At 35.4% G+C, this 16,220-nt stretch overlaps 1 protein-coding gene across 4 annotated transcripts in view; it reads left to right on the forward strand.

The window, feature by feature from the left end:
• LOC120626229 (V-type proton ATPase 116 kDa subunit a1) overlaps positions 1-16,220 on the forward strand; it is a 51,366-nt gene that overhangs the window by 22,727 nt on the left and 12,419 nt on the right. For all 4 annotated transcript variants that reach the window (XM_039893643.1, XM_039893644.1, XM_039893642.1 and 1 more), the window contains 5 exons: positions 5,603-5,729; positions 7,447-7,623; positions 14,208-14,420; positions 15,253-15,403; positions 16,059-16,198. In XM_039893643.1, coding sequence (XP_039749577.1) covers positions 5,603-5,729; positions 7,447-7,623; positions 14,208-14,420; positions 15,253-15,403; positions 16,059-16,198 — 808 coding nt within the window. The remainder of the gene's footprint in view (positions 1-5,602; positions 5,730-7,446; positions 7,624-14,207; positions 14,421-15,252; positions 15,404-16,058; positions 16,199-16,220) is intronic.

A 16,220-nucleotide genomic window follows, 5' to 3' on the forward strand; every position in this document is an offset into this window, starting at 1 on the left:
CCTTCCGAACCGGTGGTAGAGTCACTACACACAGACAGACTTAACGTTTCAAAAGTGATTATATTAGGCCTACTTGAAATAAATGAATTTTGATTTTTTTTTTTTTTTGGAACATTGTGGAGGGCGCTAGGTGTCGCTTTCTTAAAGAAGCATATTGTGCCGAACGTGGGACACGATATGCTTAGGAATGGTGACAATAGGTTCCGAATTAAGATAATGTCTCTAATTTATTTAAAAAATAACAGATTATAATATAAAGACAATGGCTAACTAACGAATGGACCGGATAGTTTCTTAATGCATGTTTGAAAAATTGAATTGGTGAGTTGTGACGTATCCCAACGATCTGCTACAGTGAGCAGGCTTTGGACGAGACTCAATTATTATAGGTTGAATTAAGACTCGACTTTACTTGTTAAATTACTTCAGAATTAATTCAGGCCGACAAAATTTTAAATTAGCGATGTCTTATCTCATGCCTCTCAGTGCATCATGCCACTCAGAGCACTTTAAACTCTCGGTTCTAGCTATTATCAAAATGTGTTAAAACCCACCAACTGTATTACTCAATATTGTCTGTATGTTATAAGTATTTATGTGTATTATGTTCATAAAAATTTTCATTAGGTATCTTAGTACCCTTGACACAAGCTACGCTTACTTTAGGGCTAGATGGCGACGTGTATTGTTGTATTATATTTAGTGTATATACAGGATTAAGGATGATTTTATTCAATCTTATACAAACCACAAATTGTAAAATGTAGAGTTTAAACAATAAACAATGACCGAAGAAATTCTTAATTAATTGCAAATCGATAGGGGGCTGAACTAAAATAGGTGTCATTACACATATTTGAAAGGGAACCAATGTAATTTTATAGAAAAAAACATTATGGTGCCAAAAAAAGTCAGTTTATTTTCTTACATCGGGAGTTCATAGGCAATAGAGAAAACACGCAGAGACATAGAAAATACATTTTTTTTAATGAGTCAGTAGCAGACAATAGGAAATTTCTGGTACCCAGACTATCTACTTAGCAAGAAGGCATTAAATGCTATAATGTATTGTAAACCACATTGGCAGGGATATGTAATACAACAAGGGGAGATAACTGCTCGGAGCTCTAAACAAAAATCACGAAAAGATGATTAGTTACAGTGTTTCCAGTCAATAAATTTTAATTACCACATGACTTGGTAATATAAATTTATCTTAATTAGTTTAAACGAAGCGTATACATACTTTATAATTTCCTGAAAACCGACACGAAATATTATCGGTTACGTAATGTATTAAACAGATAATATATTTGTAAAAATATAACGGAGCATTAATCCCTACTTCCCTACTAATATTATAAATGTGAATGTAAGTTTGTTTGTTACGCTTTCAAGCGAAAACTACCTAACCGATCTTCATGAAACTCTTCATACATATTTTTGGAGGTATTAGAAATAGTATAGTATACTTTTCATTGAAAAAAAAAAATAACGTAAGATGATTGAAAGATGATGAAATGTTTGTGAAAAAATCTAAAAATCTCATATATGACTATAGGTGTATACTATGTAGCAGTACGCTGCCTCCCAAAATTACGCGGGCGAAGCCGCAGGTTACATCTAGTAATTCATAAAACCGTTAGATTACTCACTAATATTATTTTGGTATCCATAATTCATCATTCAGGGGATATAGCCGGCAAAAGACCACCTGGCAAAGGAGAACATCGTGGCTAAAATATGAATGCCAATGGTTCGGGTAAAGTACCCGATCTTTGTTCCGTGCAGCTGCGTCCAAAGTCCAGATAGCCTTAATGGTTGCCAACCTCCGATAGGAGTCGGAAGAGGAGGGGTTGTGACAACTGTATTCTGATACGCCGTTGTATTTAAGTAATCTTACTGGCAATATTATATTATTCAAATAAATATTCAGGGAATATTTTTTGTGACAAATAAAATTTTAGTTAGTGTTCGGCCGTATATTTATCGATGACATATTATTCTATGTTCCGGTTATGTTTATTAGGCAAGCCCAATTCTAAATTTTATTTTATTAACTATAAAAAAAAGTTAATTTTTTAACGAAAATATATGAATTTCCTGGGGGCTTCGATTGCATAAAGAAGTTTTACTCTATTATTTCTTAAAAATTTCAGTATTATAATATCGTCCCTTAAATATGCATGTTAATTCTGAAACAAAAACGTCAACAATATTAATTTAAAAAAATTCAAATTCAAATTAATTTACTTGTTTAGTCATAATATATGACATGCAAATCTAAATTGAAACAAATTCATTAATGTAATAACTAAAAAAACATCAAAATATACAAAATCAAAATAATCAAAATATGTCGGCTGAATATAATAAAAATTATAATCATGGAATGTAAATTAAAAAATGACATATAAATTAAATTAGTACTTAAATAAATTATATTTTATAATCCAAGAACTCTCTTACCGAGTAATAGCATTTATCAACCAACCAGTTACGTAATTTTGTCTTGAATTTCAAAAATGGCAAATCTTTAATAGCTATATGCAATGTGTAATATCATGATGTTAAAAATGATTTGAGTGACGTTAACATGCTCTCAGTTCTACTTGAGTTATGTAATAATAAACAAAAATAACAGAAATATTAACCTAGTAGGCATATAATTAAAAGTAATAATAATATACAGAAAATCTGCTAAGCCTAAAAGATCGATTGCTTTAATCTTGATTAAACAACTAAGCTTAAAATTAATAGATAAGTTAATATTATAAATCGATGATGAAGTTATATAATAAGTTAATCATTGCAAAGAAACTAATAAATTATCAAAAAAACTAATAAATTATCGCATGAAAATTTGTAACAAAGCTACTAATTATAGAGTTATATTTATTTTATTTACATAAGCGATGAAATATAACTGCTTTCTTATGGCTTAACGTTATCTTATACGTATAAATAAAAGTTTTATATTTGTATAACATTACAAAACTGATTCTCCACATAAAAACCGTAAATTTTCAGTCATACTTCCATGACTGCGATAGTTTTGTTTAAAATATTACGACCCAGTTATAGAGATATCGCTAGCGTCTCATAATTTAAACCAGTATCGCGGTAATGTGTTAACTTAGTTCAGATTTATAACTCGTTTCTAAACTCTTTGGACTGCTGATTTATTTTTATAAATTATGGTAAGTTGGAAAATCACAGTCTATAAATAGAGCATGGCATTCGCATGCCTTCCAAAGAATACGTGGTACAAATTGCTGTCCTAATTCCGTCAACCTGAGTCGTACGATTCAAGCACCTGTAATTACTTCGGAAACCACGCCCTTCAGGCCGAAAGCAATGCTGTTTGGAGACAGGAATAAGCATGGCGGTAGTAATTCCATAAAGAAGTTGAATTTACTGACAATTATAGATATGTATAAATAAAGCGCAAACCAATGTTAACGAAGCATTTTGATTGCTGGTTGGTAAAACAGTACCGGAATATTTAGAAGCTTTGTCTTAACAATTTTGAATCAAAAGAGCCACTTATGACATCTTCCTCACGTATTTTAGTGATGCATTATAAATTTCCTTGAAATATGCAAATTGCATTTGTGGGTACCCCCAAAATTCCTAATCAAGCGGTTAGGAAAGCTCGAGACTTTTGCTATATAAACCTCCTCCGTGTGTTGGTAGAAGCCGTTGATCGTTTAGAATCGGTCTGGTTTTACTACATCGACCGAAAACTGGTTGGCTATTTTCTGAACGCCATAAAAATACCATAAACACAACAATAGATTCCCTGATCTATTTGGGCCACGGTGGTCAATTTCAGGATATGTTATAGTGCAAAAGTGTTTGCAAAAAGAGGTGCAATCTCTATTCCCTCACTGTCATAGTCCGATGGGACGTCAGCTCCGACACGACCGGAAAGAGATCATATCATATGCACGGATCACATTCTTCCAGCTGCCGGACTGCAATTTGACTCCTGTCAGTGTAAAATTTTCCATAGCAACATAATCATTACCATCGTCAAGTTATGTAGGACGAGATACGTATGGCGACAATTTCATAAACGTTTATCACATCGGTAATCAGACACCGTATCAATGTCTCCCATATGCAGTTTGTAAATAGTCAGTCCTGTGTTTACTGTACGATGTCATTGCAATGACGTATATACAACGGATTCAGCAACGGATCTTCCTTTGGAGAAACATTTCATTCCTATTTTACAAAATGAATTATTAATACATTTTATATCAAATTCAAATTCAAAAATGTTTTATTCATGTAGACCTATCACAGGCACTAATGAAGCGTTCATACTGTATATATATCGCCATTATTCGGGTGATGGTGTTTACTACCTTAACAACTTAACTAAAGGTAGGGAGGTTCCAAACGTGTCCTGGTCTAAGAAGAGCCCACAAAGAACTTAGGTGGGTTTTTTTTGTTTACATCATCTCACAGTCAAATTAGTTTTTGGCTGTGAGATGATGCACACTATGAAGTTATCTAATCAAAATTAAAATTATTTAAATAAAAAGCGATAACCGCAGTCTCTTGTATTATCAGATGACATTCGCTCTATTGGCAAAAGTACCATAAATAAAACTAATAATAACGATTGCTATAATGACTATCAAGTTTCAGGCAAAATTTAGTAAGAACTATTTCGGCTAGTTGCAATCTCTATGGATAGAAATGGACTAGTTAAGGCAAATGTAAAATTTAACGTAAAAGATTAATTGCTGAGAGCCACTACAAACTGCTAGACTGGACGTTTCAAAAGTGCTTATAGATTAAGCCTACTTGAAATAAATGTTTTTATTTTTTAAATTGGTATTTGTTTTTGCCAAAGATGACGTTGGCCAAAAGCAAAGTCACTAACACACTTCTACTTACACTCTCGATTATTTGCAAACTGCATTCCGTAAAAATGTAAAAAATATATATAAATAAAACTGAAATGTTAATCTAAACTTACTGCCAGATTAATTAAGAAATTTTTGATAATCTTCATTATATTAGTGTTATTGTAAGTTTATATTAATGTTAATACTATTAAGAAAAATTATTTTATTTATGCACTCATTTAAGGAAACTTTATAAGAATGAATGCATTTTGACAGAAAAAAGAAAATGCAGTCTTCTATATTTTTTTTGTTACAAACTTTGCATCCATTCCATCCATTTTCATTTTCTATCCACATTTTCTGTCAAAATGTATCTTATAAGCGCAATGGAAACAATTTACATTCACAAATCCCAATTTTGCATTAGTGTTCCTGATTCACAGGTTGCGCCCAAGATTTTATTAAGCTTAAACCAATAGCAAGTCCATTACCATACATTTCTTTGGGATTATATTCATAGCTACTAATATATTATTCACCGAGGCTGTTTAATGTGGGACAACTTTATTTTCTTTTAAATTCCATATTAAAAATTAAAAGAAAAACATTAATATATTTACATTAGACAATGCGTTTTTCTACAACATATAAAAGGAACAAGAGTGGTCCCAGTGTACCCCCTAGCTGAAACAGTCTTGGTGAGCCAATCATGTTCGTTTTTAATCGTATTTAACTCACAGTTTCGTTGCGGGTGTAATTCTACGAGAGCGTATTCCGGCTTTTGAACGGATGTTATGGCGTGCATGTCGTGGAAACGTTTTCCTGAGGCAGGCGGAAATTGACACACCGTTAGAAGACCCGTCATCGGTAAGTTATTTGTATTTTTTTCTAGTCATAAGGGCTAAGGCTTCTAACATATTAGGTGGTTGGATCAACATAATCTTCATAATCAAATCTTTTCGTAATCCATAAACTAGATTTTCGATTTCCATAGCAAATTACTGGTTTCACCATGTTGTGTGTATTCTTTTGAAGCATTTTGAGTGTACAAATGAAAGATTTCCATTTTGTGACCGTAGCAGGACGAACATCCTAACTCTCCTAACTAAATACTAGTATCGATGCAAAAGTATGTTTGTTTTTTGTCCTTCCATTACACCCTAGATTAGCAACCAATCACCTTGTTTGTTAGTATATGGCCGACGGAATAGTGAATAGTGAAATATTATATTTTTTAATCCCAGTAAAAGAAACGGGTACCACGAGAATTGTATCGTAATAAACGCGGATACAATTCAAAGTTACACAGGCAACCGTTTTTTGGTCCGCTCAGCGTTCAGCAATTCCCTTCGAAAAACGAACGTTGGTTGAGCATTATAATAACGACGAGGTGGGGTGGGTTTGCCTTGAATTTGCCACAGTATTTCCTCAGGGCCAAATATACGCAAAATACAAACATTATTGTATACAGGCACCGCTGTTTTCCATTCATTCTGTATAAATAAGTTTCCATACTTAAATAGTGAAGAATAATGCACGCGAGAAAATGCACATTGGTAATGACATTTGTTAAAAAACAAACGGCTATTAGTGCAAAATATTACATGCAAAAGTGGTTTCCGCCAACATAATCAAACATAAGAGCAACAGTAACTTAAGTACTTATTTTTTAAATGAAACATTATATTTGTGACGAATTTACAAAACTATGCGATACTAATAATCTTTATTTGAGGCAGTCGGTACAGTCTACCGATGGACAGTGACCTTTTATGGATTTTTTTAAGTGATTGTGCTAAAAAAAAAACTGGGCAATAAAATCAGTTATTGCTTATTTCGCGTAGTTACTCTCTTTGTGTATATACTAGAAGAAGATACTCAGAAAAGAATATGTGCCTTATATTGTAGTATTTTTTTAATTTTTAACTTTTTATTGCACAACCAAAAAAAAGCGGTTCGCAAAAGGCGGACTTAAAGCTAAACACAGAGTTTAGAACACTCAGAACCCTAATTCAGCCTTTACTGCATGCAGTGCATTGTGTCCAAAAACAGTGAAAACTTCTTGCGCAAATCTCAGTTCACACCCGCGGAATGATGCTACAAGCTCACATTTTTGCCTTTTTTTGAGAAACGCTTGGAACATTAGAGGTAAATAATTACTGTCAACTGCTAAATAGAATGAATTGACTAACCGCATGCACGCTAAACACTACTAAAGTGGAGTAATTTTCGAGGTTCAATATTTGTCGTGTAAACGGTTTCTGTGCCAATCTTTGGTCGTGAAAGAATAATGAGTATAGGTCAGTAATTACCACCGTTCATGGTAATATTTGCAGCCAGGGATTTTCCGACTTCTACGAAGCCCAGAGTTTACGACTTGAAGAGGCCCAGATTTTGTAGATTTAGATTTAACTGAACTCCATCTGGTTCATAGCCCAGATGTATAAGCGACGGTTTGTTTGAGACGTTACAGAAGGCAGTAGGTTATATTAAATACATAATATGAAGGGATAGCTCCCTACGACAGCTAGATTGGTGATTCGTTTCTATGGTTCTTACATTTTAACCCAATTTCCATCCACAGTCGGACCAGGTGTACAAGTCCGTGTTCATCATCTTCTTCCAAGGTGACCAGTTGAAGACCCGTGTGAAGAAAATATGCGAGGGCTTCCGAGCGACCCTTTACCCTTGCCCCGAGGCCCCCGCAGACCGGAGGGAGATGGCCATGGGCGTTATGACCAGGATCGAGGACTTGAACACGGTAAGCTTTCCCTTGAGGATATTACGAGGTTGACGAGTATACGACCAGCCGAAATAACCGGAGTAATTTTTTCAATTAGCTCTAAAAAAAGGGATGTCTAGGTTATATTTTTTAAGCTAAGTAAAAGATTATACTTTATTGAAGTTATTTTCATCATTTCAGCTTCTGGAACCTTTCCACAATTCACCTGGTTCTTACATATCGTCATTCGGCTAATTATAAAACAGCAGAGGTTAGAGCATTTTTAGTTCCAAGAGAATTGATTACTCATTTTGTTTTTTTTTTTTTTTTAATTTGGTGGTGACTTTGTATGACATTGTGAGTATGCACTGCTAGGAGGAAAATGCAAGCAATTAATATAAATTTACACTGAGTAATTTTGTTTCCTACAAAGTTAAAATTTTCCTTGACCAAACCACTTAGTCGTGGTCAGAGTCGATTCCGTAAGGTATATTATAATGAATAATAGTGTGGTAATTTTACGGGTAGTTGTGGTCACTAATCTTCTTCCAAGGTGACCAGTTGAAGACCCGTGTGAAGAAAATATGCGAGGGCTTCCGAGCGACCCTTTACCCTTGCCATCAATTGCAAAACTTGGTGTCATCTTTCAATAATTATTTATTAAACATATTTGACGTCCACGCTTCGTATAGGAGAGTAGTTATAAAAGAGCAGAATTGCCCATGGATAACATTCACTTTAAAATCGATGATGAGGTTACGAAATGAGAGTCACACTAGATATAAATCAACAAAAAAAGAATCACACAAAAAATACTACAAAGACCTAAAAAAAACCGTTAATGAAGCTATGGAGGCGGAAAAATGCGCATATTATAAATATTACATAAATTTGCATAGTAGAAACCCAGTAATCATGTGGAAACATTTTAAAAATATTCTGGTAATTAATAAGAAGAAGGATCACCATTTACCTACATCCCTGAGCAATCCCGACATACTTAATAACCATTTCTTAGATGTCACGTATAACACCACCACAAAGCTATCTACATACACATATTTCGAATTCCAAAGGTTTAACAACAATGACTCTTTTAGTCTTAGAACAACAAACGAGGATGAAGTCTTAAAAATTATTAAAGGACTAAAGTCTAATGCAATAGGTTCGGATCTTATCTCCTTAGATATGTTGCTACTGACACTCCCGCAAAGCCTTAGCACTTTAACAAGCATGATAAATAGGTCCATACTTACATCAACATTCCCAGACGCATGGAAAATAGCTATAGTAAAGCCACTTCCAAAAATTGACAGCCCTTCCAACTTCAAAGATCTCAGACCCATAAGTATACTGCCATGTTTATCAAAAATTTTGGAAAAGGTAGTATGTAAGCAAGTCTCCGATTATATTGAAAAGAAAAATATTTTACCAGAATTCCAATCGGGCTTTCGCAAAAGCCATAGTACAACTACTGCCGTCATGGACGTAATTGATAATATCCTCACTGCACGAGATCAAGGCATGGGAACTATACTAGTCCTACTAGACTTTTCTAGGGCTTTCGACTCAATAAATACTTCATTACTTCTATCTAAGTTGGCCTATTACGGATTTACTAACAACACAGTAAAATGGTTTGACAGCTACTTTAAGAATCGGAAACAATTTGTCGAAATAAATCAAGTTAATGGCAATAAGTTGGCCTCTGTCTCGTCTCCAGTACTCAGAGGAGTTCCTCAAGGATCAGTCTTGAGTCCTATACTCTTCGCACTGTACACTGCAGACATGGTCCGCTCCATCAAACATTGCAAATTTCACCTATACGCAGATGACGTTCAGCTGTATCACTCATTTCATCCACTAGACACAAATGAAGCTGTAATAAAAATATCGCAGGACCTTGAAAATATATCAAACTGGTCTCAAATAAACTCTCTCAATCTCAATCCTCAAAAAACAAAACTGATGATTTTAGAAGCCAGAAACTTAGGGGTAATATTTGACGCTAACTTACACTTTGAAACTCATATTAGAAATATAGTCAAAAACAGCTTATATAGGTTAAAAGTTCTATATAAAATGCGCCAATACCTCAACACCGACGTTAGAATACAGTTATGTGAAGCTCTAGTCCTCTCAAAACTTAACTATGCTGATACTGTTTACGGGCCATGTATGTTGGCCAGATCAGCAAAGTTAGTGCAAAGAGTCCAAAACGCCTGCGCCAGATTTTGTTTTTCTATAGCTCCTCGTTCTCATGTCAGCCCTTATATTAATAGCGCAAATATGCTAAACATGGAGTCTCGACGTAGACTCCATTTAGCTACTATGCTGTTTGGCATAATGTCCACAGGCAAACCAGCATATTTGCGTTCAAAAATAAAATGGGCTCACGAAAATGGAAAACGTAGCACAAGGTCTGCGCCTCGGATTTCAATGCCATGGCATAAAACTGCTGCTTTTCGTGGTACTTTTAAGTACTCTGCCTGTAAGGTCTGGAATGACCTTCCACCTCCAGCCCGTATGAGGAAGTCAATGATTTCGTTCAAGAATGCCATTAAAAAGGTATTTTTGGATAATCAAAAAACTCATCAATAAAAAGACATTCCGGATCTTTCAGACTAATTGCTTGTTGTCGGGCTTACGCGTAACATCTGTTTATATGTATATATATATATATTTTTCCTTTTATGTGGTGGTGGTTCTATTGTATCGTTTGATAATTTTATATATATATTATTTTACTTTATTTTTCCGTATACTTCCTCTTCTTGTCAAGTTCACTTCGCTTCTTTTTAAACTTTTCCCGGCAAATCCGTGACGCCAATCAAGGCTATACCTGAAAATCAGCGCTGCAGTTGTCAAATACTGCAGCAACATGCTGAGGTAGCAGCCTTTTCAGCTGAAGCACCTTTCGATAAGGCATTTAGTTTGTAAAATAGTGTAGAATTAGTTTTAATTAGTGTTAATGTAATTAGTAATTAGTTTTCATTAGTTTACTTATGTGTGGAAGCTGAATAAAGTTTATTATTATTATTATTATTATTATTATTATTATTAATAACATGCTGAAGTGCGTTTGTAGGTTTGTCAAAAGAAACAACAGTCCACTGTATTTCTTTAATTATTTATGCCATATTATTATATGACAGCAAAATTATAGCTGTTTATTATCAATAAGTTGATGAGTTCGACTTAACTTTCGGGGGCCGAATTCGAATCCCAGCGAATTCGAATTCGCATTCGAATTCCTCTGACTGTTCTAAGTTATGTGCGTTTTTAACGATTAAAATATCACTTGCTTCAACAGTGAAGAAGTAAGACATCAGAGGAACACAGCATGCCTGACAGTTCTCTATAATGTTGTCAAAGGTGTGTGGAGTCCACCAATCCGCACTGGGTCAGTGAGGTGGACTACGGTCTGAACCCCTTCTCATAGTAAGGGGGGAGACCCGTGCACTGTAGTGGGCCGGTAATGGGTCGATATGATGATGATACATTAAGTGCAATTTTACATTAATAGATATCATGGATGCTTCAAGACCGGTTTTTAAGACAAGACAAGGATATAAGTCATAACATATAAGTAGTGTTTAAATAGTAAATGGTTGTGACTAACAAATCACTTAAAACGTCACTTACGAGTCGAACGATATAACGGTGGATAATGTGACATTCCAAGTAGGACTAGGACAATACACATTACACATACAGCCTCATCGCAACGTCACCTGTGCTGGAGAAAATTTCCAATTTATAACGCCGTTTTCCTGAAGTTAGTTTCGGCCGCAAAAGACTGACTCCTAGAAGTTGTTTCTCCGGGTTCAAATCCCGGCAGCAGGGCTAGCACAGGTAGGAGATAAAAATTATATCCCCGATTATATCCAACAAGGGATATAATTCACGTATAATCTTGCTAAAGCACGGGAAAAGGGAATAGGAGAAGTTTACCCCCTTTTAATATAACATATATATTATTTGGATATTATTTCTATGTGTGCGCCAGTGCTCTGAGAGTTGATAAAGCTGTGTGAAAAGTTAAATTTTTATACTTTTCCCCGAGGATATAATTGTCTCTGCCCATGCTAGCCGTGCAAGAGCGATTTGGGCTTTTATAATATCTGGCCGCCAAATTGTACTTTCTACCTTAATGCTCTATTGCATTTGTATTTCTATGAATTTTCATACGGATTAAGACGTGCTGCTAAGCGATTTAGCGTTCCGGTACGATGTCGCGAAGAAACCGTTTAGGGATATAATATAACTGCCGTACTCCCTAACAAGTTAGCCCGTCGCCATCTTAGACTGCATCATCAATGGCTAACTTGTAGTGGAATAAAAAAAAAGCTGCAAGTGTTTAACGCCGCGATCCCATTTTGCTCTGCGGCTCTTATGCGCCGAGCCTTAATACGAGCACAATGGCAACAACGGTTCATAATAGCAGTGTATGTAATTCACCGTGTAATTAGAATTTTACAATCCGCATTATGTACCTTGTCACATGCTATGCGTTTGTTGTTACTAGCATTGCTGGAACGAGTATATTGTCCTAATACTTAACGACAGCGCACAATACAATCTTGTACACAATCGACACAAGGCCAGCAGTTAAATGTTGAAGTTATATCGAATTAATTGGACGTACTGTAATGGCCTTGAAAAATATCGTAAAATTGATTCTGACATGAAATAGACAATTTTAGGCAATGATTATACAACTTGTAACAGAATTGCGAAATAATATTGAAGGATGCAAAAGTATATTTAATTAGAAATTACCCTGTAATCAAAAGATTTATATATTTATTTTTCGTTACAAACGAATTCAAAACATTCTCAGTGTTTACTTATGACAATCCTATTGAAGATAAAACATCGACACGCGCATACATGATTTAAATTTTGCATTTGATGTTAGGGCTGTATCTGCTTTCTTTCAGTCAAAACTATGACAGTGGTTTACTCAAAAACTATTAGGTTTTCGGTTTCACAGATAAGTCTCAGAGTCAGTACATAATGTACCTTTAAAACCTGTTTACTATTTTTTCGGTTTTCATTTACATGTTTGTATAACCCGTTATTCTACGTTGGATTAAATTTCGAACGTTGAAACCTCTTGGCCGATTGATAGTGTTAAAAATCTTCTGTCGTATTTATTTATTTATTAGCTTTCATAGCTCATCATACAAAATTGTGCCATAACCATTCTCCTAAAAGTTTAAATTTTGACGTGAAAAATGTCTGTCTCACTAAATTAGTTATTGTTTTAAGTATTGCAAATAAGAGACAAAAAGTTAATCGCCGAATACCTTGTCTTCCATCTAGGCCAAAGGGAGGTTAACGTCTGTCTAGCATTTAACCTACGACATGCAAAATCAATATTACTTAGAAAAAGGTCTCAAAACACATTATGCACTTTACAATTCGATTCCGCAGTGCAAGGATTTCATCTGCGTCGGCAATTATTCTTTTGTAAAACAACAATACAAACGTAACAATTCGAAAACAATACAACATTTGTAACACCCAGAGATCGCTCTTTATATCAACACGGAAGGCACGTGTAAAAACTTGTGTACTTTCTCCCAACGACTTCATGTTTCTTATTACTAAAATTTAACTAAGAAAGTATGTTATTGTACCGACTTTACTTTGTTAAAAAATACGCCTGTTTTGTAAAACTTAACTCAAGTCAAGGTTAAATCTAAGGTTATAGAAAACAAGTTTGGGATTATGAAGTTCAAATGGTTTCGCGCTTACATGTTGATAGAGTCTGACAGTTTTGAGTCATTGCATAGTAAGTAATCTCAAGCTGATTCCCAAACGAGGAAACGAGCAAATTCCTCCTTAGTTCTACAAAATCCTACTATCCTACTAATGTTATGAATGTGAAAGTGTGGATGTTTGTTACTCAATCACGTCGCAAGGATTGAAACGATTTGGCTGAAATTTGTTACAGAGACAGATTGCAGTCTGGGGTAGCACATAGGCTATCGCGGGAAATGAGTTCCCGCGGGAATAAAAAACCTTAATCCACGCGAACGTAGTGGCGGGTATCAGCTAGTTAGTGATAAAGAAGTGCTGTGTTAAAAAATGATTTTGATGTGTATCTGTGGATCTCAACAAACTGATATTTATTTTATTTTATATTGTTTGGAGAACGTATAGAATTTATGTATGCCATGTCTATTGTTTCATCAGTCGTAACCTCTTACAAGACCAGAGTAGTCCGGATTAAGAGATTTTCTTTTTCATTAACAAGCTAAACAAACAAACAAAAAGTTAATAAGTGTGTGCCTGGGATCGAACTTGGCCCTCCTGTAATAAAATAAAATAAATAAAAATAGTTTATTTCGGTAAGAAACAAAGTGGTATCAATATATCGCTGAAGCCTTCTTTTAAGAGTAGTATAACTATCCCTGTGTAAATGGAGACCGAAGCCCTAGGCTAAATATAGTTTAACTAAGAAATAACTGTTTTTTATTTTTAACAAAGCCAAAATGAAAAATCATCACATTGTACCTAACTAAGCTTCGTCACTTTTACTACCGTACCTTGTCCCTTGGCCAAAGTGTCCGGACATGTGCCCGTTGCACTTTGATAACCTTTTCGTCTTCCAGGTCCTCGGCCAGACGCAAGACCACCGCCACCGCGTTCTGGTAGCAGCCGCTAAGAACATCAAGAACTGGTTCGTCAAAGTGCGCAAGATCAAAGCAATCTACCATACGCTAAATCTTTTTAATCTGGACGTGACCCAGAAGTGTTTAATTGCCGAATGCTGGGTGCCCGCTCTGGATTTGGAGACTATCCAGCTAGCTCTTAGGAGAGGCACGGTAAGGACATCAGTCATAAATAAATATACTACGACAGTACACATAGCCATCTAGCCCCAAAGCAAGCTTAGCTTGTGTTATGGGAACTAAGATGACTGATGAATATTTTTATGAGTAACTAGCGTACCCAGCCTTCTTTGCCGGGCTAGATTTGGCTTTATTTTATTAAATCAATAAACTTTTAATTTAAGTCTCATAATATATTAAATCATTTATTTCTCTCCGTATTCATTCTCTTCTATTCTCTTCTCGAGCGGGTGAAGATCATTATCTACACCCATGTACACCGAACAATAGAATATCATCATAGTAAATAAAAGCTGTATTTTACAGTTTGACAGTTCAAAAATAGGAGTGCTCCGATCGTCATCAAACTTTACAGGATTACTCGCCAGGTCAATCCGGAGATTCCCTGAAAGTTTCAATGAAATCGGACCAGCCGTTTCGGAGCCTATACGGAACATACCCTCAGACTTTCTCTTTTATATATATAGATAAGAAGATATACATAAATACTTTGAATATACATACAAACACCCAGACACTGAAAAATATTTACGCTCATCGCACAAACATTTTCCAGTAGTGGTAATCGAGCCCACGGCCTTGGACTCAGAAAGCAGGATCGCTGCAAACTGCGCCAATCGGCCGTCAAGTCAAGTTGCCGAAGATCTGTTTGGTGTGGAGTTTAAGGATTGACGAAATTATAAATTACACCATACAGATTCTCCTGCTTTTCGCGGAGTATAGCAAATTAAGCTTTATTTTCATTATACATCATAAATAAAGCAAGGTAACGCCTGCTTCTATCCAATGTGTGAACTGCTTGCAGGAGAGAAGCGGAAGCTCCGTGCCGCCTATCTTAAATCGTATGGAGACACTTGAAGACCCCCCTACGTACAACCGTACGAACAAGTTCACTTCGGCCTTCCAGAACCTCATCTATGCTTACGGTGTTGCCACGTACCGGGAAGTTAACCCAGGTTTGCCAATTAATTAATTAGTAATGTTAACAAAAAGAAGATATTTTAGTATGGAGTCTGCTTTGTCTATAGACCGCCATTTTTTTTCATGATAACAACCACGCAATAAAATCGCCTGTAATTAATAGCTGACATCAATACAAATCATTATTAAGTTGTATATGTATAATAAGTATATCTGTACCCTTGTAAAATGGGCCGTTATAATAAATTAGACCCAACCTGTATTTATTTTTATTTTCTTATTTAAAATATTTAGATTTGGATCAAAATCTGTAATCTGGGCATCACACTAAGAAGTCATTCATTTTCTCTATGATACAGATTATCATTCGAACAATTTAACCTTTTGAAAATAATGATATTTTTCACTTATCATATCCTCGACTGAAATATCTACTCTCGCCTTCGGCTCGGGTGACAAACCATCTTGGAATGGATTTTATGACGGAGTTACACACTCTGCTTTTCACTTCGATTGCGAGGAAATTAGTTCGAGGTGTAGTTCGATCGTCGGTCAGATCACAAATTAAAATAATTAAGTGTTATGATTGTTTAATTTAACACCAAAAGTGGTAAAAACGTATGGAGTATGCCTTGTGCTTCTTTGTCTCTTCGATTTTTCAATAAGCGTGAAATATTTCTGCTCCCCCAGCACCGTACACGATAATAACCTTCCCGTTCTTGTTCGCGGTGATGTTCGGCGACCTGGGCCACGGCGCCATCATGGCGGCCTTCGGATTCTGGATGTGCTACAAGGAAAAGCCGCTGCAGGCCAAGAAGATCGACTCGGAGGTACTGATACGGTCGATTTCAC

Source organism: Pararge aegeria, chromosome 9 (genome assembly GCF_905163445.1).
Source record: "Pararge aegeria chromosome 9, ilParAegt1.1, whole genome shotgun sequence".
In the NCBI taxonomy this organism is placed as follows: Eukaryota; Metazoa; Arthropoda; class Insecta; order Lepidoptera; family Nymphalidae; genus Pararge; species Pararge aegeria.